The sequence below is a fragment of the Capra hircus genome, chromosome 2 (genome assembly GCF_001704415.2).
Source record: "Capra hircus breed San Clemente chromosome 2, ASM170441v1, whole genome shotgun sequence".
NCBI lineage: Eukaryota > Metazoa > Chordata > Mammalia > Artiodactyla > Bovidae > Capra > Capra hircus.
In genome coordinates, this window is record NC_030809.1 from 8270498 (window position 1) to 8291489 (window position 20992).

The 20992-nt window shown below is 40.6% G+C and overlaps 1 protein-coding gene across 1 annotated transcript; it reads left to right on the top strand.

Annotated features, from left to right (window-relative positions):
* Positions 5066-20374, top strand: TMEM50A (transmembrane protein 50A). The gene is made up of 7 exons (XM_005676835.3): positions 5066-5232; positions 7302-7406; positions 9113-9225; positions 10288-10355; positions 12510-12602; positions 15112-15172; positions 19890-20374. The coding sequence occupies exons 2-7, from the start codon at positions 7314-7316 to the stop codon at positions 19933-19935; spliced, it is 474 nt and encodes a 157-aa protein (XP_005676892.1). The 5' UTR covers positions 5066-5232; positions 7302-7313; the 3' UTR covers positions 19936-20374.

The window sequence follows — 20992 nt, forward strand, 5'->3', positions numbered from 1 at the left end:
GTAGTCTTGCCTGGAAAATTCCATAGACGGAGGAGCCTGGTAGGCTACAGTCCATGGGGTCACAAAGAGTCAGACACGACTGAGCGACTTCACTACAGCTTTTATAAGCCAGTCATTGTAACAGATATGTTGAATCGATTCCTGAGTTCTCCAGGGATGAGGAACAAAGAAGCACATCATTTACATATTAAATCAAGGCAGAGTCTCTGAGAACTTCTGGAAGAGTATTTAAATCCCGATGTTAAATTTGTGAAAAGTATGAGGGAGCCTCAGCAAACCCCTGTTGCACTGCTGTCCAGTAAGACTCTTGGTTTCTCCAAGTAAAAGCAAACACTGCCTTACTTTGTCCACAAGGATGCTGAAGAAAGCAGAGCATAAGTCTACAACTACTAAAGCATTTGGACTTGGCTAGTATATTTGCCAACAAAGTAATTAGATTTGGTACCCCTAGAAACTTCAGTATCACAATGGCTTTTGCTTACAGCTCTAAGGTTTTATACAAATCTCCATCCAAAACAAAACAAAACAAAAAAACAAATCTCCATCCCAGTCTACAGGGTTTCTTTAAAGGCAAGATAGGAACACAGCAAGAACTGATACAGGGGATAATAAGCCTCTGACTTACTGCATCTTCTGTTATAGGGGTGAGCCTGTGTATGGCTTCAGGCTTCAAGGAGTACTGAGGTGAATTAGGAAGTGGTTTAGAAGGATCATTCTGAACTTTAATGAGTTTGGGACTTTTTATTATTTCCAGATCCATGAAAGAGGCCCATAGAGTATCAGGGATTTCAGAGAGATCTATCAGCTCAGTTCAGTTCAACCATTAAGTCATGTCCAACTCTTTGCAACCCCATGGACTCCAGCACGCCAGGCTTCCCTGTCCATCACCAACTCCCAGAGTCCACCCAAACCCATGTCCATTGAGTCGGTGATGCCATCCAACCATCTCATCCTCTGTCGTCCCCTTCTCCTCCTGCCTTCAATCTTTCCCAGCATCAGGGTTTTTTCCAATGAGTCAGTTCTTCTCATCAGGTGGCCAAATAGCATCCTTACTTTATGGAATTTAGTAGTCTCCTCAGGACAATCAGTTTGGGCTTGGAGAATACATAACGCCTCAGTGTCAGATGAGTCTGGAAATTCTAAGGTTATTTCTCCTAATGAAAATTTTACTTGGCTTTATAATGCAGAAAGCCAGTCTTCCCTCTACCCAAAACAAACAACTTTTTGTTGAAGTATAGTTCATTTACAACGTTGTGTTAGTTTCAGGTATACAGCAAAGTGATTCACTTATAGATAGATGCTTTTTCAGAGTCTTTTCCATTATAGGTTATTACAACATATTGAATGTAGTTCCCTGTGTCATAGTAGGTCCTATTGTTTATCTATTTGTATATAGTAGTTTGTATCTCTTAATCCCAAACTCCTAAATTATTCCTTCTCTCTTCCTTTCCCTTTTGCTAACTGTAAATTTGTTTTCTGTGAGCCTATTTCTGTTTTGTGAAAGCGAAAATGAAAGAAAAAGTCACTCAGTGGTGTCCGATTCTTTGCAACCCCAAGGACTATCCATGGAATTCTCCAGGCCAGGATTCTGGAGTGGGTGGCCTGAACTGGGATCTCCTGCATTGCAGGTGGATTCTTCAACTGAGCTATCAGGGAAGCCCATTTCTGTTTTGTAAATAAGATCATTTGTATCATTTTTTAAGGTTCCATATATAAGTGATATCATATGATATTTGTCTTTATTTGACTTATTTCACTCCGTATGATACTCTCTAGGTCCATCCATGTTGCTGCAAATGGCATGACTTCATTCTTTTTTACAGATGAGTAATATTCCATTGGGGGCTTCCCTGGTGGCTTAGAGGTTAAAGCATCTGCTTGGAATGCGGGAGACCTGGGTTCGATCCCTGGGTCAGGAAGATCCCCTGGAGAAGGAAATGGCAACCCACTCCAGTACTCTTGCCTGGAGAATCCCATGGTGGGAGGAGCCTGGTAGGCTCCATAGGATCGCAAAGAGTCGGACACGACTGAGTGACTTCACTTCACTTCACTTCAATATTCCATGGGGGTGAGTGCGTTTATATGCTGTGTGTACACATACTAAACTTCTTATCCATTCAACTGTTGATGGACATTTAGGTTGCTCCCACATCTTGACTATTGTAAATCATAAATAGCTGTATCTAGGAAATTCACAGGGGTAGTATCATATAATAGTAAAACATCACTTTCAGAGAAAGAGCCAACAGTTATGGGTTTCAATAAAGGAATTCTTTGAACTTGACATTACTTCGAGGCAGTTCTTCATGTATCATGTGGCTTTATTTCTTTTAAATATTTTTAAATTTTTATTTATGTATCAGCTGCGCTGGGTCTTCACTGCTGCACGGGCGTATCTCTAGCTGTGGCAAGTGGGGGCTACTCTGTAGTTGCAGTCTGTGGGCTTCTCACTGCGGTGCAGGCTTCAGTAGTTATGGTTCCTGGGCTCCAGAGCACAGGCTTAATAGCTGTGGCACATGGGCTTAGCTACGCTGCGGCATGTGGGATCTTCCAGAGGTCTAACCCGTGTCTTCTGCATAGGCAGGTAGATTCTTTACTGCTGAGCCACCAGGGAAGCCGCCATGACAGTTTTAAAGTAAATAGAGTTGGAGGTGGGGGGTGGGAAGGGGCTCCCTGGGGGCCTAGTGGTTAGAATTCGAGGCTTTCACTGCCATGGCCTGGGTTCAGTCCATCATGGGGAACTGAGATCCCGCCAGTCATGTGGAACAGCCAAAAAAAAAGAAAGAAAATAAATAAGTAAATAGAGCTGCTCTGGTATCTATCAATATGGTAGAAATTCTCTATTTAAGTTTACTTTAATTTTCATTCTTAAGTTAAAGGAATTATTGAAAGTATCTTACTGGGCAACTTCTTGGAGCCTTATCATTGTTGACAGTTATCACAAGAATCTGGGAGTTGTGGGCTCTCTTATAGGGCAACTGGATTGTTAAAAGTGGGCCAATCTACCAATGTCCCTTATGATTACAAGTATCTCTACCAACAGGGTCAAAACATGGAGTAGGAATGTACTAGTTAAAGTTGGGTCAGGATTGTTACCTCGAATTTATTTGCCTGATAGCCTTTTTCTGTTCTACTGTTCTTTCAAAATGTTCAGCAAAATGTTGAAGATCTGGGAGGGAAGTGACTTCCGACTCTAATTTATGTTCCCGTAACAAACCATGGCGCTCTGGATGAAGCCTATTAACAAAATGGGCACACGAGGGAAAACTAGTCCTCAGATCTTTGAGACTGTGCGTGCTGAGTCACTTCAGTCCTGTCTGACTCTTTGCAACCCTATGGACTGTAGCCCTCCAGGCTCCTCTGTTCAAGGGATTCTCCAGGCAAGAATATTAGAGTAGGTTGCCATGCCCTCCTCCAGGGGATCTTCCCAACCCAGGGATTGAACTGAAATAGATAATCTTGTTTAGACTTCAGAGACAAAGCAGAGCAGGCTTCTGATCTTGTTTGTTAACCTTCCTGGACTGCCTGAGGTGGGTGCAAGCCATAGATAAGACAGGAGATGAATCTTGATATTGTTGAGCCCCTAGAGGGGGTCTGGTAAACCAAGCTCCAGGCTTAACAACATTCCAAGTTTCACATGACAAAACAAACAGCATTAACAAGAAACCAGAGCTGCAATTTGCTTACAAATTGATGATGATATCAGTTTATGTCCTGGGTTATAAGTGAGAACTCCAAAACTCTCTCACCCCAAGGAGTGCTTCCTAGTACCTTTTCCCAATTGGAATTCCAGATGTGCTGTTACGGGACTTCCCAGCACTGTTTAACTCTGTAAGTTGGTCAAAATCCTATTTAGTGATGTATCCTCTATTAGTTCTCTTTTCTTTTAATGTTAGTATATTGAAAGTAAGCTAGATAATTCCCTAATAAGTATTAATATGATCTATTTGTATAGAAAGAGAGGCTTATTTTGTTAACGAATCCTTTGAACTTGAGATGAAAGTGAAAACTTTCTGCAAAGCAGGGTCTTTTCAATATATTTCTTAAAACCAATTTTGAGCATTTCCTGGACTTAGTATCATGTTAACAAACTAGCTCAGCAGGTAAAGAATCCACCTGCAATGCAGGAGACCCTGGTTCGATTCCTTGGTCGGGAAGATCCACTGGAGAAGGGATAGGCTACCCACTTCAGTATTCTTGGACTTCCTTGGTGGCTCAGCCGGTAAAGAACCCACTTGGAATGTGGGAGACCAGGGTTCAATCCCTGGGTTGGGGAGATCTCCTGGAGAAGGGAACGGCTACCAAAAACCAGGATCATGGGATCCAGTCCCATCACTTCATGGCAAATAGATGTGGAAACAATGGAAACAGTGAAAGACTTTATTTCCTTGGGCTCCAAAATCACTGCAGAAGGTGACCACAGCCATGAAATTTAAAAATGCTTGCTCCTTGGAAGACAAACCTAGACAGCATGTTAAAAAGCAGAGACATTACTTTGCTGGCAAATGCCTGTATAGTCAAAGCTATAGTTTTTCCAGTAACCATGTATGGATGTGAGAGTTGGACTATAAAGAAAGCTGACTTTCCAAGAATTGATGCTTTCCAACTGTGGTGTTGGAGAAGACTCTTGAGAGTCCCTTGGACTGCAAGGGGATCAAACCAGTCAATCCTAAAGGAAATCAGTCCTGAATATTCATTGGAAGGACTGATGCTGAAGCTCCAATCCTTTGGCCACCTGATGTGAAGAACTGATTCATTTGAAAAGACCCTGATGCTGGGAAAGATTGAGGGCAGGAGGAGAAGGGGACGACAGAGGATGAGATGGTTGGATGGCATCGCCGACTCAATGGACATGAGTTTCAGTAAGCTCGGGGAGTTTGTGATGGACAGGAAGGCCTGGCGTGCTGCACTCCGTGAGGTCGCAAAGAGTTGGACGCAACTGAGCGACTGAACTGACAGCCCGTGGGGCGTGAGCAGAGACTCCGCGCGGTGGGCGTGGCTCTCTCCGGCCCTCCTCCAGCCGGTCCTCTTTACCCACGCCCCGCTGTCTCTGCCCCGTCTCCGCATGCGCGACCGAGCCCTGGGGGTGGGGCTGCTCCATCCGGGTATCCGGCGGCCGGGGGGTGTTGTGTTTTCTTGGCTGGAACTTGGAGGGGTAGGTGGTAGTAGGCCCGGCCCCGGCGCGACACCGGGCTCCGGATTTACTGCACCGGCCAGGCTGGACATAAAACTGTAAGTACGAGGCCGGAGTCGGGGGAAGGGGAGGGGCCGGCCGATTGAGGCCGGAACCGTCTGCCCGGCTGATACTGCCTGGGTCGTTGCGTCCATCCTCTTGGAGAAGCTGCAGGCTCAAGTCAGCGCCTTGCTGGACCCTTCTTTCCTGCCCACTTCCTGCTGACCTGTGCTCGGCCGGGGGCGGGAGAGGGCGACCACCTCCGCGCTCCGGACAGTGCCCTCCCCTGGACGTCGCAGGATCCCTGAAAATCGAAAATCACCATGCTCCTCCCCGCCGCCCCCGCTACTTTAGATCTGGGGAAGCTGGCACTCGGGAAGGAGGTTAAGCCGGCTGGTCCCCTCGGCGAGGGACATGGCCGAGCTCGAAGAGCTAGATCTCGTTCCCACGTCTTCCCGGTCGCGGGCCACCCTCTACACCTCACATCCCCGGAATCTGGAGGGGCGGAGTTTGGGGTTGAGTGTGCGGGTCGTAAACCAAGAAAAAACGGAGGATTCGGGGTGGAGTCATGGGGTAGATCGAAAGAAAAAGATACTGGATTGCCCTTCCTCCCAGGGAAGAATTTTTTTTTAAGTTAATTTTCAAAATTAGACTTGTCCTCAAGGCCTGTTAACACAGCTTTTAATTTAATTTTTAAAAGGGAGTTTCCAACTGAATTCGTTACTTTTGTAACAACCCCGGTTGCCAACTACAGAATAGCTTCATAGAGATTAAGATTCACTGTAGGAATTTGGATGTTTGCTTGATTAACAATTTACACTTAAGGCAGGCTTTTTCATATTCTGAGACAGATAATATGGATGTGTCTCACACCAGGTCTGTACAGCCCAGCTCAAAGGAATGTTTTGTGTAATCGTCTATGGTAATTTATCCGTGGTAATTTAGCAGTGGATTCGTTTTTCTTTCTTTGGTTTCATCCTTCCTTTCGTGTGTGTGTGTGTGTGTGCGCGCGCGCGCGCGTGCGTGCTTAGTCGCTCAGTCGTGTCTGACTCTGCGACCTTTTGGACTGTATCCCACCAGGCTCCTCTGTCCATGGGATTCTCCAGGCAAGAATACTGGAGTGGGTTGCCATGCCCTGCTCCTCCAGGGGATCTTCCCGACCCAGGGCTCCAACCCGTGTGTCCTGTGGTCTCCCGCATTGCAGGCGGATTCTTTACCCTCTGATCCATAGTGGAAGCCCCTCCTTCCTTTCCTGTCCTTTCGTTATTCCCTTTTTCCTTTTTTAATGGTCTGAATTAATACTGACTTCAATTTTGTGCTTTCTTTTGGCTGGAAAACGTTAGAATCAGAGGTAGAGATTATTAAAATGAAATGGCTGTTCTTTACATAGAGGGCTTCCCTTATGATTCAGCTGGTAAGGATTCTGCCTGCAATGCGGGAGACTTGGGTTTGATCCCTGGGTTGGGAAGATCCCCTCGGGAAGGAAAAGACTACCTACTCCAGGATTCTGGCCTGGAGAATTCCGTGATACAGTCCATGGGGTTTCGAAGAGTCGGACACGACTGAGCGACTTTCACTTTCACTTTTACATAGAAATGAAGCCAAAAGACAGGCTTGGAAAAAAATAATGAAGTGAAAGGACTTGACGTGAAGAAACATGTTATAGATAAAATGTGTAAATTGCTGAGAGAAATATTTTTCATCTGAGCCCATACTTTAACTCAGAATCAAAATTTTATCATTTGTCTCTTCACTGTGCTAGTGCTCCTGGACTCTAAATATCTAAAGCACATAATAACTTAGTTTGGAATTAAAGTTAATAATCATTATACATTTTTTTCAATATTTGGATACCCACTTTTGCTTAAAATCATCTTTTTAAATTAAAAAAAAAAAACAAAAACACAACTAAATGAGTCCACACTTTGTTTTCCAGAGTTTTGGGGAAATTCATCAAAAGCTGAATCCCAAATATTCTGAAGTATATGTAGCAAATAAAGTATTTGTAACTTCATTTTTATTAAATTATTCCTAAACTGTTATTTTCTAGAAACATAAGTCAGATTTGAAGCAATTCACTAGAAGTACTATATTAAGTTTTGTTTGTTTGTTTGTTTGTTTGTTTAAGTGACCTGAAAAAATGTCTGGATTTCTGGAAGGCTTGAGGTGCTCAGAGTGCATTGATTGGGGGGAAAAGCGCAATACTATTGCTTCCATTGCTGCTGGTGTTCTAGTAAGTGTCCTTGATCATTGGGGCCTTCCTTAATTCGATGTGTTTGTTTTTATGTATTTTGAATTCTGTGTGATTTCTTTAAGTATGTACTATGTATTTTATCTTTGACCACTGAATTTTTAAAAATAAATGTTGATATTTTTATTTATGAGAGGATTTAGGTATTCCATTAAAGAGTTGACATTGTGGCTTGAAATTTGATATTATTTTTCTTTTGCTGCATAAAGCGTAGTATAGTAAGAGAGTATATTTTATGTGTTTATTCACAATGTGGATTATGCCTCCTCTTAATGAGTACCAAGAAGTGTTCAAGAAACAATCAGGTCAAAACCATTCAAAAGATATGACTGCATTTCTCCATAACTTAACTTTTCAGTCTCATTAGATAAATAAAGAGCTCATTAAAATATATTGTTTAGAAGTAATTTATAGAGTAAAATTCTTATTTATAATACAAATCCTTCAAGGCATGTGATTTTTTTTTGTGCTCTACTGTTGACATATACTCTAAAGAGTGAATTTTAAGTAAACAAACAAAAATCTAAGTTTAAATACGTCTCTTTGCCTAGCCTCTTGAAAGTTATAATCTATGAAAAATAATTGTCCTAAATTTTTCCAGAGTAATGTCGAAATATAAAACTACTATAGAAATTTTGCTCTTATATTTAAAAAAAAAAGCTTTGAATTTTAGTCTCTGAAGAAAATATCTTGAGTATGTTGGGCTCAAAGGGTTAAAAAAAAAAAAAAGGCAAAAGAATACTTGTGCTGCCCAGTAAAAATGTCATTACTAGAGTATAGATCTGTCTGTAACCTGGAAAAATAATTTGATTAACCTAAAATAGTTATTTATAAATAATTGCCTAAAGATGGCAGTTCCCAGAGCTAACTAGGTCAAGGTTGGAAGTGGGGATAGAGAAGGGGATTTACTTTCCAAATCTGCTAAACTACATGTCAGAATTTGGTTAATATCATCTTATTGTAAGTGTCTGTTCAAGTGATAAAAAATATTTATGCAGTTTTAATGTCTTTTTTCATTTTACGTTTGCCCTTGATAATTTCCAGAGCCAAATTCAATTAAGATAAGTATAATTTTGTGTTTTAATTGAATTTAGCATCACCCCTGAAAGCATCTGTAGACTGCACTATAGTTCATCAAAAGAGGAAGCAGTGCTACACAGCAGATTGTTTATTTCACAGCAGTAAGAGACTAGCTAAAATTCTATCAAAAATAATTATTCCCCATATTATTTTGAGTACTGTTTTTTTCATTTTCAGTAATATCTTTCTGGAGGCTGTTATCGTCAGCAACAGGCCACTCCTCTTGTCAGTTCAAGTCTAAATGACTTTTTTCCTTTCTCCTGCCATGAAATATAATTTACTTCTAGTTCACAAAAATTAGATCACAGACTTTTTAAATGACAGTATAAAAGAATGATTGTAATCATCTTAAAAAGAAGTTTGTGTTAATAAATAATAGCTGTGGATAAAAAAAATAATAATAAATAAATAAATAATAGCTGTGGGACTTTAGGGTATCTAGTCTTTCATCAGATACTAGGCCAAGTGCTAATTATATGCAAGAAACTGCTGGAACATTTAAGAAAATTTTGGACTTTATTAGAAGGGATCTCTTCACTTAGATTCTTTGCTTTTTAGCCAGTAAGAGATGAAATGACTGTCATTTCTGCTCCTGTGGTTTCTCTTAGTTTTTTACAGGCTGGTGGATTATCATAGATGCAGCTGTCATTTATCCCCACATGGACGAATTCAACCATTCCTACCATGCGTGTGGTGTTATAGCAACTGTAGCCTTCTTAATGTAAGTGTCATCGCTAGTGATGCGACTTGCACAGATTGTCACAAGAGAAATATGTTTTACATATAGTTGAGTAAAGATTTTTAAATATTACCAAATTAACATATGGGTTGTGGTTGAAATGTCAGATCACCGAAAAGGACTCAGGAAGAAAAACAGCGGTCCTCTTTGTTCTGTTCTTCTTGTTTTAATATTTGTTTATTTGGCTGAGCTGGCTCTTTAGTTGCAGCATGGGAACTCTAGTTGCAGCATGTGGGATCTAGTTCCCTGACCAGGGATTGAACCCAGGCCCCACCCCCAACCTGCCACACACCCCCCCCGCCCCCACCAGCCCCCAGACACATTGGGAGTATAGGGGCTTAGCCACTGAAATGGCAGGGAAGTCCCCAGAGCAGACTTCTAGAGAAAGCAAGGCTGTCTCAATTTAGAGTGGTATTCTGTAAAGCTCAGTGAAAGACTTTTTATGTTTGGAACATGTGTCAGGGATTGGCAGAGCAATATTTTACTGCTTGCGTCTCTTCGTGCTGAGTATGTCTGATGTGTACAAACAGAAAACTAGATAGAACCAAGCTAAAGATCATTCCAGTCTTAGCAAGATATAATTCTAAGAATTTCATTCTCAAGTTTTGACAAGAATCAGAATCATCTAAAGGATTGCTGGGCCCTCCACCCAGAACTTGGGGTAGAACCAGGGAATTCTCATTTTAAAGCATGTCCAGGTGATGCTGATTCTGCTGGCCTGGGGACTATATCCAGTACATTACAGGATACTGATTGAGGGGCCTTGCCTATTGTTGTATCAAGACTCCTGAAGACTTAAATTTGCAGAACTCTATGGTTAGATAGCATCACCAACTCAATGGACATGAATTTGAGCAAACTGCAGGAGATAGTGAAGGACAGGGAAGCTTGGCATGGTGCAGTCCATTGGGGTGGCAAAGAATTGGACCTGACTTAGCGGCTCAGCAACAACAATAGCTTATTGTACCTGGCAGTTTGATGTCATGGATAATTTCCTCTTAGAGTCAGAGACCCTGATTTGTTGGTTTTATTTTGTTCACACAGGATTAATGCAGTATCAAATGGACAAGTCCGAGGTGACAGTTACAGTGAAGGTTGCCTGGGTCAAACAGGTAAATAGATGCAAACAACATCTTACTGTACACTCTTAAAATAAGAAATATACATGTAAGGGCCACTTGTCTGGATGGAGATGTGTCTAAGGAGAGGCTGTAGGTTCCAAGGCCTAAGGTAAAAGTTGCATTTGGTCAATGGTTGCCAAATAGTTCAGAATACAGAGTTTTGAGTATATAACCCTGTGCAATAATAGTACTGTATAGATATAAATGTATACAGTGTATAGTAAAAAACAGTATATAATGAAGAATGCATTATGCCAAGTGCAAAACAGACTCTCTAGTACTTGAAGCTTTACTATATAAATTATTTTCTTCCCTTTTTTGCCAACCTTACTTGATTGAATTAGCATTTTGATACAGCTTAGGTTCATAGTTTTTGGCATGTTTGACAATACACAACATAAAATTTACTATCATAACTATTTTTAAGTGTACAGTTTAGTAGTAGGTACATTCATGTTTATTGTGCAGCCGGTCTCCAGAACTCTTTTAATCTTGCAAAACTGAATAGGATAATAGAGTTGTAGTGCTTAGATTTACCTAGGCCTGCCTTTCTCCCCTAAGGAATTCATGTCCCCTGGACCCCATGGCCATGTGCCCAAGGTAGGCAGAGTACAGGATGTTTGTAGCACAGCTTCCTGTAGGGTCCAATTTAGTCAAAAATTTGAGGAGACAGATACTTATTGAGCACTTTAAATGGTAAACTTATATCCATACAAAAATAAACCTGAATATAGGCAAGTTTCAGGTGACTTTTTTCCCCCCCGCCCTAATGAAATAAAAAGAACTGCAGTGGTCAATTCTGGTCTGTGTTTTCAGACTCCCTCTGGTTCACTCTCTGTTACCAATAGAAGAACTTAAGTAGAAGCAATACAGATATACTGATAGATACAGATACAGATACAGATATACTGTGACCTTGTAAAATCTAAATGAAGAGATAAATGTTAACACAGCTCTGGGGGTCCAGAGCTGGTTGTATTTGTGTATCATATCACATCTATAAATAAGAGCTTATTATTTCAGAACTATTGTTTTATATCTTGGGTATGAAATCAGAAATTTACATATAACATTATTTGCTGTGCTTTATTGAACAAGGCAGGGTTTTTATTAAAATGCATTTGTTCTAATTAAATACACTCATCTCAGAATTCACTTTAGGTGAACTAATGACTGTTTCAATCAGTTCAGTTACTCAGTTGTGTCTGACTGTTTGCGACCGCATGGACTGCAGCACACCAGGCTTCCCTGTCCATCACCAACTCCCAGAGCTTACTCAAACTCATGTCCATTGAGTTGGTGATGCCATCCAACCATCTCATCCTCTGTCATCCCCTTCTCCTGCCTTTAATCTTTCCCAGAATCAGGATCTTTTCCAGTGACTCAGTTCTTCGCATCAGGTGGCCAAAGTATTGGGAGTTTCAGCTTTCGTATCAGTCCTTCCAATGAATATTTAAGACTGATTTCCTTTAGGATTAACTGGTTTGAGCTCCTTGCAGTCCAAGGAACTCTCATAAGTCTTCTATAACACCACAGTTCAAAAGCATCAGTTCTTTGGTGCTCAGCTTTCTTTATAGTCCAACTCTCACATCCATGCATGACTACTGGAAAAACCATAGCTTTGACTAGACGGACCTTTGTGGGTAAAGCAATGTCTCTGCTTTTTAATATACTGTCTAGGTTGGTCATAGCTTTTCTTCCAAGGAGCAAGTGTCGTTTAATTTCATGGGCTGCAGTCACCATCTGCAGTGATTTTGGAGCCCAGGATATAAGGTCTGTCACTGTTTCCATTGTTTCCTCATCTATTTGCCATGAAGTGATGGCACCAGATGCTATTACTCTGTTTATTTTATAGTAAATCTTCATAAATATTATATAAATGTGATTTGTAAGTTGATTGTCTTTCCCTGTTAATGTAATTTTAATGCAGTCTAGGCACTTAAAATGTAAAGACAAAAGTCGACAGGGAAACGGCCAGCGTCCACACTGACTGCCCTTAGCGCAGTTCCCACTGTTCTTTGCTTTAGACTCTGATGGCAACTGCACATGTTTTTCTCTCTGGGTTTTTGACCTCTTTTGAAAAGCTAATTGAACTGAGTGCTGCCATATAAGAAACAATTCTGGTAAAATATTATTTCTCTTAAGGGGCTCGCATTTGGCTGTTCATTGGTTTCATGTTGGCCTTTGGCTCTCTGATTGCATCGATGTGGATTCTTTTCGGAGGGTATGTTGCTAAAGGTAAGAGAAAACGCGGTTTACCTTTTACTTCAATGGAATTTTGAAATTTTGCATTAAAGTTGTTTTTTTCTTAGAATAAAGTTTTCTTTGTATAGTTCAGCCAACTACTAGCAATGCATTTGTGCCCAGGAACCCCCCTCCCTAATCTATATTTGTATTTGTTTGTTTGCTGTGTTTTCAGTGTTCCTTTCTCCTGTATTTTTTCTTCTCATCTAGAGCCTGGAAGGAATGGGGCAGAGCTCCATACCTTGTTTCTGTTTGGCTTCCAGAAACCTCAAAAGCAGAACACATACCTTGTCCAGCTATTTGGCAAGTCTTGACTTGCTGAAAAATATGCAGGCAAAGCTTTAACATCCTAGAATTGAAATTTATTGAGCTCAGCCTCCTTGCTAATATATCATCATCTTCTTTTAGATAAAAAAGCGAATTAACACTTAGTGCATATCTGCTGTATAAGACCAGTTTGAGACAAGCTAAGAGGAGACCTACTGTTAGGTCCCTGATTGAATTTTTGCCTTGAGGGACCCCAGAAAAATATGAAATTCATTCAGTGTTCTAGGTAAAATCGACTATGCTTATCATAGTAAAAAATAAAATATTAATGATTTGCCAAACCCGACCAGCAGAAATCTAATCTAGCTCATATTTTAACACTTCACTTTGTTAGATAAAATGTAATTTCTTGGATTAAAATGATTGGTTTCCTGATTTTTTTTTATTCAAATTGTTTAAATCTTGCAGGTAGGAATGATAGGCAGTTTTAAATATTTATAGTTCTTTTATTTATGTAATTTATTATAAAACCATGTTGCTAAAAACATAGAAAAGAAAGAAAAGAAAAACTAATAATCTTACTGCTCTTAAATATTTTGGTATATTTTCTTTGGTTTCTTTTGTTTCTCAAATAGTTGTAATCATAGTATAAGTATAGTTTTGAACCTAGCCTTATGCCTATCATGCGAAATTCCCTTGCTGCTACAAAATTTATCATCATCATATTTTAAAAACAAAAATGTTGCTTTTTTATCATGTGAATTGCATAATTGTTATTCATTGTAGAAAACTGAGAATATAAAAGAGCTCAAAGAGGAAAGTAAAATTACTGATAGTTCTTCTTTCCTAGATAACAACTATTAATACTGAGCCCCTTTTTGTAGAAATGTGTTCATCTCATAGCCTTTGAAGTTATTTTCCTAAAGGCTTCTGAAGCCAAGTTATGCTTTGAGAATTATTAGCAGCAAATCTGTAATTTTATGAAGTGCCTTTATATAGAATCCTTATGAGTCATTCTAGTGAGTCATTTATTGTGGCTTTCTAGTACGGAGGGCCTATCCAAACCAGCTATTATGGTAGTCACAGTGATTTAAAACTCTTAGGAGGAAAAGTTGCTATTTATCACTCCTCGCTTTGTCAGTGAGTGATCACTGACAGCTCCAATAGTAAAAACTTAGGAGAATTTCAACTTCAGTCCAGGATAAAATCGGGACAAAATGGTCCTTTGGCTGTCTTTCCTATCTTAGTGGCTACTTTCTTGATCCAGGTGTTTAGGCCCAAAACACAGGTGGTTAAGTCCCGTCAAAGATGACATCTCTTTGTCTTACATCCCACAGCCTAATCCATCCACAAATTCTGTTGATTCTGCTATTCAAGTACATCCTGAATATGACCACTTTCTATCTCTTGTGTTGCTCCCACCCTGGTTCCATCCATGATAGTCTGCGGCCTGCTTTCCTAAAATAGCTTGTTTGGGTCCCCTACCCCCCCTCGCCCCCCTTGGCCCCCTGCCCCAGTCTACTGTCCGCACTGCAGCCAGAAGATCTGCTGAAGGGTGTCAGCTCAAGTCACTTTGTTGCTCAGAACCTTTCAGTGATTGTTTGTCCTCTCACCCAGATTGAAAATCAGAGTCCTCAGCACGACTGTGAGGCTGGGCAGGATCTGCACCGCGCCCCCACCCTGCGCCGCGTCCTCCTTGACCCGTCTCCTGCTTCCCTCTCTCTGGCCCACGCGGCTGCTCCTCTAATGCACTCGGCGCGCTCCCACCCCGGGGCTTTTGCGCTTGCTGTTCTGATGCTTCTGCACGGCTCCTGCCCTCACTTTCTTCACGTCCTTACACCTTTCCATGCGTCACCTTCCCATGAGGTCTTTCTGGCCACCCGTATATTCTCATTCAGTACACTTCCAATACCTTTCCTGCTTGACTTTTTCTTTTATTTATTCTCAACAGTGTTTAGCGCCGCGAAAGCAAACATTTTGCCTGTTTTATTTACTGCACTATCCTCAGCACATTCAGCAGCACTAGTACACAATATGCGCTCGGTATTAAGTGAAGGAAGCTACCGTTTATTAAACCAGAACTACACTCGTATGTACTGTGTCATTTAATAACCACACCAATCACTGTTGCCAGAAAAATCGATTATGTTAGGCAGGAAAACTGATATTCACCAGTTTAGCAGAAACTGAATGTTTCGAGATCATGCACCTCTAACTGTTACAATTACTTTTATAGAAAAAGCCATAGTATACCCTGGGATTGCTGTATTTTTCCAAAATGCCTTCATCTTTTTTGGGTAAGTTTGTTTTGCATTCTTCATCCTATCTTTTTTTTTTTCTTTTTTAAAAAATAATACTTAATTTTATGTCATTTACCGTATTTAGTTGCTTAATTTCCCCCTGTCTAATGCCTCTCCCCCATGTTATTGTCATAAAATATGAAGAATGAGACTGAGACAGATATTTTTAATAAGTGGGTTGGTTTACTGCCAACCTTGGAAACATACATTGATTTTTTTTTTTAATGCCACCACCTCCCCTTTAATGAAGAATTGTGATTCATATAGATTTAGTTACCTAGCACTGACACTGTTCATTTAAAATTTATATCTCTAACAGTTACTTTTAATGAAAGCCTGCTTAAAACCATTTCTCCTTAAAGTTTTGTTTCTGGATGCATTTTATGGTTCTTTATGTCCTTGGTGTCACTTGAATTTGTATGTGATATTTGAGGTGTAAAGCCTTGACCTTTTTTTATCCTTCTGATGTAGTGACAAATTAAAAGATTACTTAGACCCTAAAAACCTTAATGCTTTCTATCACTAATCTTTTCTAATGTTCATTCTTTTCTGGACGTATAGGGCATTCCCTTTTTCCTTTCCCTAGCCTCCCTCTTCACCCCACCTCCCCAGAAAACAACAGAAACTTCTCTTTATCCTGTGTATCAGGAGTCCTTAATTCCCATTCCATGCATGGGTAGGCTTCTAAAGATTGGGAACCACCAGACATGTCTGCATGCAAGACATTGGTTTTTCTGTTTATTTCTGGGAAGAGAGCCTATGGCTTTCATCAAATTTTCAAAAATGTCCTTAATCCAGAAAAGGTTTTTTTAAAAAAACAAAACTGCTGTATATTCTAGGACAGTCTGTTCTAGGACTGTCCCTTCCCTTCCTTGTCCCTTCCCACCCACCTCCTGAAAGGAGATAGATAACCCCTGTCTACTTGAACCACTCATGGAATGCTAATAGTTACCCTTTAACGATAGCCAGCAGTTGGTATTCACACTTTTTCCATTCCACCACAATGCATTTTTGCAATCAGTTATAAAATCAGTTTAGAAATAAGAAAAATGTGAATTTACATGTGGCAAGATATACAGCCTTGCATACCTTGCATCTTGAAACTAGCGGAGAAAACTGAAGAGTTGTTTTTTTTTTTTAATTCTAATGTTAAGGCATTGATTTTTGTGCAGAAAATAATAATGCCCAAAGTTTCTTGAGCAATTTTTATGTGCAAGGCACCATTCTTAATGTGTTACATGCATGCTCCCAGTTGATTCCCAAAACTCTGAAGGTGGCTCCATTGTTACCATCATTTTATATGTGAGAAATAGGCACAGAGATCATGTTCAGACCGTGTGGCTAAAATTCAGCCTATCTGACTCTGAAGTTCAGGCTCCAGGAGGATGGAATTTCGAATGAGTTTAATTAACATTTTCTCCTTTGTTTTCAACCAGTTGCTTAATATTAGTTCTGTTTCCTTCCTGCCCTCCCGTCTCTTTTTTTTTTAACGAATATAACACTCTACTTGAAAAATAGGAAGTGAACCAACCTCACTCCCCAAGTTATGTAAATTTGGTAAATATGGGTAGATTTGTTACTTTGTAGGGTGATGTATTATATAGCATGTGTTTATTAGAGGGACAGTTTTGATGTTTAGAATTTCTTTTCCTTTCAAGCTATAACACTGAGGCTTGAGCATCTTTAAAGAAGGACCAGGCATCTGAGCTCAGTACTCGAGAATCTCCACAGGGTTAGAGGTGCTCATGGGAATTCAGTGTCCAACAACTTCAGCCAATGGAAAGTAGCGTAACAGGGTCAAAGGCAGGGGTCAGAAAAGCTTCAGGATGGAGTGGTGGGGAGGGGACTTACCAAGAACCAGCCAGGGAAGGGCAAACAGCGGCCTTCTGTGTTATAATCATTATTTACTCTAGCAGAGGTGGAGGATAAAGTAAGTTCCACCTTGAGATGCTATTTCCGGCAGAGAAGTTCCTCTGTCAGAGCAGGGAGGAGGAGCCAGAGGATTGAGAGATTTGTGGGAAATTTTTATCTTTTCCAATGAGGGAAGAAACACATAAGTTCATGCAGTAGTTATCACGTTTCACAAAACCTTAAAAACCAATTGCTGGCTTGTCTCAAGTTAGTTATAAAACATTATTTTTCTATGCAACAAGTTTGGTTAATTTCTCATGTATTGCTATTGTACTCTTTAAAACTAATTCAGTTTTGTGAAAATACTGTAAGCAAATAGAAGTTAAATCCAACTAATAGACACCATTGTCAGAATAGTTGTAGCAGATTGCCTACCATTTTTGAATTATAACAGAACAGTTCTTAGCAACAAACTTAGAAACTGTTGTTTCAGAAATCAGAAACAGAAATCAGTACCAAAGGTAACCATCTGACAACGCAAAAGGGACTGACTCTTGCCTAAGAAACTCTTAAGGTTGCAGATTGCATCTGGTGGCTAGGGTTTAAAGTTAAGCTATGCCTCTTTTAAGTTCTCTGTGGAGTAGGGGCCCCTCATACCCAACTCTGGTTTTTCTTTTTTTGTAGCAGTAGTTTTGAAATTACCTGGAAGAACACAGATCAATCACTTTTGGGAGGTTTATGAAATCCTTTATAAAGGAGAATTCTATGAGAGGGTATAGGCGACTTCCTGGTTGCTTTTTTTTTTTTTCATCAAAAAACACTCAAGTGCTTACCTTTATAAAGGCCTGTGAAACCTATTTTGTTTTGGCTGTGCTGAGCGGCTCATAGGATATTAGTTCCCCAACCAGGGAGCAAACCCAGGCCCCCTGCACTGGAGGTGCAGAGTCCTAACCACTGGACCGCTAGGGAATTTCCTATGAAACGTTTTAAAATGGACCATTTTGATTGAGTGTATATCTTTTGAGTATACACTGGAAATTGGAAAACAGATGAGAACCAGCAGAAGCCATTGTAGTGTCTGCTTTTCATTTCTCCCTGCCTTAGCCCCCTAGCATCCAAGCCCTGATGAGTTTCCTTCTGGATTGTCTTAACCCTCTTCTCTTTGTGTCCATTTCCTTCGTTAGGTTCAGTCATTCTCATCCTTTCGTGAGCACTTCACACTTTTGACTGATATCTCTCTTGGGTCCTGTTTTCCTCTATCAGTGTTCCTTCTAAAACACTAGGAAATGGCAGCCCACGCCAGTATTCTGGCCTGGGAAATTCCATGGTCAAAGGAGCCTGATGGGCTGCAGTCCATGGTGTCACAAACAAGCCTGACACCACTGAGTGACTAACACTTTGATAGAAGAGATTGCCACTAGGGGCCATCCAGCAAAATTCAAAACAGTATTGTTTTGTTTCATTGAGCTGACATTTAAAAATGAAGGTATTTTACCTAAAAATCTGAATTCTTGAAAAACTAGAGGATCTGCCGATCCTGGGCCCTGGTTCAGCAACAATCGTCTGGAGCCAAAGTTGTTTCTTTTACCCGGAGATGCGTCTCTGCCTAGTCCTGGCTCCTGCATTGCCTGGGCCCGAGCTGCCTTTAGTAGATCACAGACTGGTGCCCGCCCGCTTGACTCATCTGAGGCTCCCGAAGGCCCTTGTGGGCAGTTTGCCACTCTGGTCAATTGGCTTGCTAAATCCTGGCCGCTGCCATTTCTTATTCTCCTGTCTCTTAAACTGTACTCTATCCATATTGGACTCTCCCCTGCTCTACTACACCAGAGGTATTTATATCGAGGTATATATGAATTAGCCAAAAACTTTGTTCAGGTTTTTCCATAAGATCATACAGGAAAACCCAAATGAACGTGTGTGTGTGTTCTTATGCATCTGCCCTCTTAAATTGAAGCCGTAAAAAATAGCTATAGACACTTCCCAAAATAAAACCTTGAGTGTAGGCTCTGTGAGGGCATTTCCTGACATGTCCACCTCTGGGGCTTTGCCTAAGGACCCGTGGTCTTTTATTCCTCTTTGCCTTTTTTATTTTTCCCCTCTTTGCCTTTTGATCTGCCATTTCCTCCCCTAAAACATCTTCACCATCCCACCAGCTCCTGCTTCTCCCACCCTGCCATTCAAACTCCTGCTATCCTTCCATGTTCTTCTAATATCACCACCTCTGTAAGTCCTTTCCTGACACATTCAGGCAAAATAAGTCCCCATACAGGACTTCCTGGTGGTCCAGTGGCTAAGACTGCGCTTGCGATGCAGAGTTGGGTTCAATCCCTGGTCTGAGAACCAGATCCCAGATCCCATATCACAACTAAGACCTGGCACAGCCAAAGAAATAAATATTAAAAAAAAAATCCCCATACGTTCTCTGCTCACTTAACATGTGGTATGTATGCCTCTCCCCACCCCTGACCCCCTTTACTTACCACGTTGTGTCATCAAGAGCATAAGCAACTTGAAGGCCGGGACTGCATCTTTGCCTGTATAACCCTAGCTTCTCGCACTGCCGTCTTGACTCAGAAAAGGCTTGTTAAAGGAATTAGGTAATATCAGACATATAATGGTTACACACTAAACACTGTACAGAAGTTCAGGTTGCAGGGTAGCTTGTGGTAAACAGCACAGTTGAGAACATTGGCAGAGCCTACTACCATAGAACGATCAGATTCTGTTCTGATACATCCCGTGGGTTTTTTCCATACAGCTCATCAGTTATTCTTTGTCGCTGGCTCCCCACAGTTCTAAATCTCTCGTCGTCTTTTTTCCCCAAACTCAGCCAGTCATGTGATATTTCTTGTTCTTTTTACAGAGGACTCGTTTTTAAGTTTGGCCGCACTGAAGACTTATGGCAGTGAAAGCTTCTGATTCGTCACTGCCCAGCAGCCCTGCGTGGGTTTTGTTTTTTACTACTCACTCCCAGTCTTTTGTAATGCCATTTTCTAAACTTTCTGAGTATAGTCTCAACTTAAATTTGTATTATATTAAAATCATGAGAACTCTCTCTTTAAACAACCACAGCAAAATCTATTGTGATACACATTTGATTACATTTGATTAACTTGTAAAATGTTGCAGAAAAGTATTTCACGTGAGAAATTTTTATTACATTTTATCATGTTTATAAAAATAAATCACAAAAGAAATCATGGAAGCATCTTATATGAGTATTTGTCATATCCAAGGTCCAAAACTTCAATTAAAATGTTCTGAAGATTTAATGTGTTTATTTAAATGTGGCCTGTTCTGTGTCAAATATTAGATGAAATATAAACATGTTCTTGTTTTTAAAAACTATTCAGTGGTCAGAATTCTTTCTCACTATCCTTTGTGTTAGGTTTATTAATGTATGGTTTTGGCCAAAATTCTGTAAATATTTCAATGTAAATAGTTATTGAGGGTCTCCCTGTTGAAAGAGAGAAGTCCCATAGTCTAGCCACCGGTTTCCTCAGACGTGTCCCTTCAGTGCCACTGATTGCGGGGAAGGGCAGCGGTAATGACTCAGCTGTGACCCTGGGCCTGGTGGGACGCTGACAATCACTCCACAGCCACCATGGAAGGAAAGAGGAAGTGGATAGGGACTCGCTCTTTACTCCAGTGACTGACTCTCTTGTTGTTGGTTTGATAATAAATTGAATTCCATTTCATTGTATCTCTACTGAACCACTAAGCTCAAAATAGACCAAGTGAGGTTGAGGTCAATTATAATGACAAGTGTTCAGCTACTGGGAACTCTCAGTCTGTTCCTCTTTGGAATTCTTGTATCCCCCAGGCTCCCCACTTTGACAAAACGGGAATTTTTTTTTCTTTAATGAGCTAGCTAACTATGTGGGTACATGTTCTTCGGAACCAAAGCTTGAAATGTTCTGTCATATTAATAAAGCTTGCAACGATCAGCAGCTGTTCATTAACCAC